The sequence below is a fragment of the Mus pahari genome, unplaced genomic scaffold (genome assembly GCF_900095145.1).
Source record: "Mus pahari unplaced genomic scaffold, PAHARI_EIJ_v1.1 scaffold_9268_1, whole genome shotgun sequence".
NCBI lineage: Eukaryota > Metazoa > Chordata > Mammalia > Rodentia > Muridae > Mus > Mus pahari.
Genome location: NW_018394101.1, coordinates 17,642 through 22,562, shown reverse-complemented (window position 1 = coordinate 22,562; position 4,921 = coordinate 17,642). Strand labels below are relative to the sequence as shown.

Genomic DNA, 4,921 nt, shown 5'->3' with positions numbered 1-4,921 from the left:
TTCTGCATTGAGCAGTTAACTGGATGACTGCCACTTCCCTTAACTAGTTAGGAGGAGACTCCAGTGGGGAGTGTGTATGAGTCAAAGTTCTCAAGGGTACAAGCACCAGTGGGATGCAAATATACAAAGTAAAGACTTCGTTGAGTCACTTCATTAAAACTGTAACATCAGCTGAATCACACCCGAGAGGCTGAGAGCTCAGAACCAACTGGCTACTGGGTTCTTGAAGTTGGCAAACTACAGAGAAATTGATGTTGACATTCAAAATTTGTCAGTCATGTATGGTGGCCCTGGCCTTTAATCTCAGTGCTTTAGAGCCAGAGAAATGTGGAGCTCTGTGAGTTCAAGGATAGACTCATCTATAAATATGTAAGGTCTTATCTACTTGGGTTTGATTACAAAAACTAATAAAGTATTCTCTAAATTAAAAAGAAAAAAGGATAGACTCGTCTACATAGTGAGTTCCACACCAGCCAGAGATTCTAGTGAAACACTGTCACATTAATAAGGAAAAAAAAAACTTTTAAAGAAAGTGTGTCAAAGAAGCATATTTCAAACTTTTGACACAGTGCAAAATGATTCATTATAATGAATGTCATGTAGAGGCATGCGAGAAGGTGAGACTCATCATCTTCTTTCTAAGTTTCACACTTCTATGGCAACAGACAGCAGAACAAACAAAGGTGGGGCAGGCTTATGTAATCAAAAATTTAAATGACAGCGGACACTTTGGAAAATGGAGTCCCAAATACCCAAGGACAGCTCCCCATTTTTAACCTACATGAAAGGGAAGAGGAAGTTTTGACCAATGTTTCTAGGTTTTATGTCTGTCTTTAGGGGAAGAATTCGATGATCCACCTTGGGAAAGTCTATTTTTCTTGGTGGTACTAGGGATTGAACCTTGTGCCTTGAGTAAGCTTGGCAAAGAGCTCTGACACTGTGCTACATCCCCACTGTCTCATTTTCTGAGTCTCAACATCAGCAAAGGAAGTTACAGGAACAAGCCATGTAAAGTTGGCAGATGTTAGCACTGGGCACATGCCACGGACTGGCCTCACTTGGGGTCCCTGATCTGCATGGAACTGGGTCTCTTGGTTGCAGGTGAGTGAGGATTTGGCGAATGAGTGACAGACAGTCCACACAAGAGAGGGTGTAAAACTGAATGTATTCTCATAAAGTNAACACCAGTGTTATAAAGCACAGAGAACAAAGGGGTAGGATGTCACAGTAGGCAAAGTACATTGAAGTTACTTGACACAAAACAGAGGAATGACTTCAAAGGGACTTACAGGAGCCAGGCAGTGTTTACAGTTAAGATAAAGCAGTTCTGCCTAGGGTCAGCTAAAAACAGGTAAGGATTTCACACCTTAGTCACAGTTTGTGCTACTCCTTTGAGCCTTGTGAAAGCTAGCACCAGGGGGTTCCACACTAGCAGACCTTCTCATGAATAATGCAATACCACAACCCCCCTATTTCCTAGGTCTTGGTAAATACTTGTATATGAAAGTGACCTTTTTACTGAATTCTGAGCTCCTGGCTTTAAGGAATTTTCAGGACTTTGGAACACTGGCTTTAAGTAATTTTTAGGACTTTGGAACACTAGTGGAAACTTCACCTATGGTATAAATTCAATCTTTAAAGGCATTAATAATATTGAAAGAGAGCATACACCATACTANCATGCNGATAGGGTTCNTGTATATAGATTATTGGAAATGCCAGGACTNCAGGAGGCTGAATCTCTTTGAGACTCTTTTCCTCAGGACTCTTTCAGGTTTTCAGGCCTGTTGTGAGCCACCACTGAAGTAGGCGTGGCATCTCTCCCTAATTTTTTTATTTTTTAGTCGAAGTTCCAGAATGTCTCGCTGTATTGCAGCTACAGACATCAGAAGAACTCTAAAGATGAGTGGAAATATAATAATTACCAAGAAAATAATGCCAATAATAATAGCAAGTAGGATTATATATTGAACCCAATCTAGGGGGGTTAGTGCACTTAGGTTGTTTTTTAAATCTGTAGCCAATTCATCAATGTTCCAAGTGTCCAAATGGCTTTTGAAAATATCTGAAATCTTTGCCTTTAACTGTTCCAAGTCATGAGAGATATCAGTATCTCTCTAAACTCCTTGCTAATGAGCTTTAGTCTTTTCCCAATCAATGGTTGTATTATAAGGTAATGGTGTGACACAAATATATTGGAAAGAGGCATGACATTTAGTAGCTAGCCTAACCTTAATATTCTCAACATCTTGCCCTATTGCCAGCACTACTTCTTCTAGGGCGTTGACCTTGGCCTCCAATTTTTTATCTATTATATGCAGCTCCAACAAAGCTAAGGAAATATTCTTATGTATATCATTAACGAAATGAGCGGTATGCAGTTGCTGAACTAAAGCTGTGGTTCAGTGGTGGCTGGCACAGAGGCACATGCTTATGACACCAGAATCTGAGAGACAGATGTAAATGCTCATGAGTTCAAAGTAAAGATGGAATACATGGGGAGTTCAAGGAAAGCCTGTGCGTCATAAACGTAAAGATCTGTCTCCAATAAAATCATTTATTAGATCACTGGTTGACAATCATGATTGTTAATCCTGCAAATTTGATGGGATATGGTTAGAAAGTCCTTGGACACAAATCTGCCCCTCAGTGAGCACATTTGATATTGGGTCAACCGAGGTAGAAAGACCCATTTTATATATAGGTGACATTTTACCATTGTCCTAGACTGAACACAAATGGGAAAATGAGCTGAGAGCCAGCACTTGTCAATCTGTTTCATGACACCAGACACATGAGATCAGCTGCCTCTCACCTACTGCCATGCCTTCCTCACCATGACAAACGTACCGCAGAATCATGAGCCACTGTTCCTGCTGTTACTGAAGTCCTGGCCTCTCAGTGCTTGAAGGTCAATGTTTATGAGATGACAGTCAGTAGGCAGGAGTCCAGAGTCTACCCAAGGAGCACTGCTTGAGCACATGACAGCAGATGGGGTCTCATCCACAAAGTTCCATCTTGGGCAACTCATAGGGTACAAAGAGGTTGTATAGGAGAAAGCACAGGGCACAAAAGGAAGCTTCTAGTGTGTCTGGATCATTCTGGGTATATAGCTAGGTTTCCTTCTTCTCCAAAGTCTCAGAACTTATTAACAGACAGATCTTCAAGCCAAGTCCCCTTCCTTCTTTTTAGAAGGCTGTATTCCTTTTCTGTAAGTCAAACCTCACAAGATTCTACAAAACTGACCCAGTGAGGTGTGCCAGTTGATACATAATATTAAAAGAATAAACCTTAAAAAAATTGATGTTATACAAAGATTACCAGACACTCTGGGTTCTGTAGTTGTCAAGAAAGGTAATTCAGCAGGTTTCTTTCTTTTTTAAAAAAAGATTCTCACAGTACCCTGGTAAGAAGTATTTTGGTTGTTTTTAGATATGTGTATTTCACTTTTATTTTAATGTGTATAATTGTTTAAATACAGAAGAACACAATAAGATAACATATCTATGGATCTGTCACTCAGAACTGACATGTCTCCAGCCCCCCCCCTCTCTCTTGGAATCACCCCAGTGGGCAGGTATCACTGAGCAGCAAATCTCTGTCCCTTTGCTGTGCTATATTACCTGTTATCCCAAGCTCTTCACTCTTGATATGCAGCAATTCCTCTAAATAATAGCCTTACCTTTTATATGGTTGGGATATTACATGAAAAGTTACTTACTGGCTGTAATCCCATCACTTGGGAAGCAGACACAGAAGGATCAGACATTCAAGGCCAAGCCTGTAATCTCAGGTCTCTGCAGGTAGAGGCAGAAGAGTACAAAGTTCAAGGTTCATAATGAGTTCCAGGACATGTTGGGCTACATACAAGCCCTTCTTTTAAAAAAAATTGCATGTCTTTAATCCAAGCACTTGGAAAGCAGAGACAGGGGGATCTCTGTGAGTTTGTAGCCAGCCTGGAAAGAGTATAAATTCCAGGATAGCTCAGAGCTGTTTCACAAAGAAACCAAGTCTCAAAACGAACAAACAAACAAACAACAACAACAACAACAACAACAAAAAATACCCCCCAAAAACCCCCAAAAACCTAAAACAAGAGAATGAATAGCAGCAGCAGAAGAAATGAAGGTGTTTGTTATTTTATTCTTCATAAAGAAAAAAATAATATTTTTATAGGGATAAATATTTTTGAAACTATGTAAAATCCACTGTAGACCGTTTTATTATCTTTATAAAGTTGGGTGGATCCTAAGCAGCCAGCCTTGATATTAAGTATTCTCTTTAAAGAACTTTTCAAGGTTTAACGTATTTAGAAAGTCTGGTCATACATGTCCTTCCTCAGATGACACAACAGGATGACACTCTGACACACACTTGCTCACGTCCCGAACCACATTTCCTCATAACTCCACTCAGCATTTCCCCTCAGGGATGCAATAAGACTTGCCTGAGGCCACACTCATTTCCCAGTTCCTCTGATACTGTGGAGATGTACATTAGAGGAGGAGTTTACAGTTACCTTTAAAACCCTGAGTCTCAGTGCTTACAGGATCATTTCTTCTCAGTCTTCAAGCCAGCAGAGAAGCAACTCATCAAGATGATGCTTGGAGGTCTTTCAGAGGCCAGACCTGCCACCCCAGAAATCCAGGAGATTGCTAACAAGGTGAGTTGATGTACTTCAGGAAAAGACTTGATACCAAACCAAACTTCCAACATTTGATTTATACTTTGGCCTTGAGTTAAGAGTGTGGGAAATGACAGAAACCAGAAATATATGATTTTGTTCAGAGATTTATATAGTTACAAGTGGAACATTTAGCCTTTTAGAGAACTTTTAATGTCTCAAGAGTAAAATCGGCCAAGCCACTCTCTCTCTCTCTCTCTCTCTCTCTCTCTCTCTCTCTCTCTCTCTCTCTCTCTC

The 4,921-nt window shown here is 40.3% G+C and overlaps 1 protein-coding gene across 1 annotated transcript in view; it reads left to right on the top strand.

Moving 5' to 3' along the window:
* Nucleotides 1-4,597: 4,597 nt before the first annotated feature.
* LOC110315871 (stefin-2-like) overlaps nt 4,598-4,921 on the top strand; it is a 4,758-nt gene continuing 4,434 nt past the window's right edge. Inside the window, exon 1 of the mRNA XM_021189811.1 lies at nt 4,598-4,663. Within this exon, the coding sequence (XP_021045470.1) occupies nt 4,598-4,663 (66 nt within the window). The remainder of the gene's footprint in view (nt 4,664-4,921) is intronic.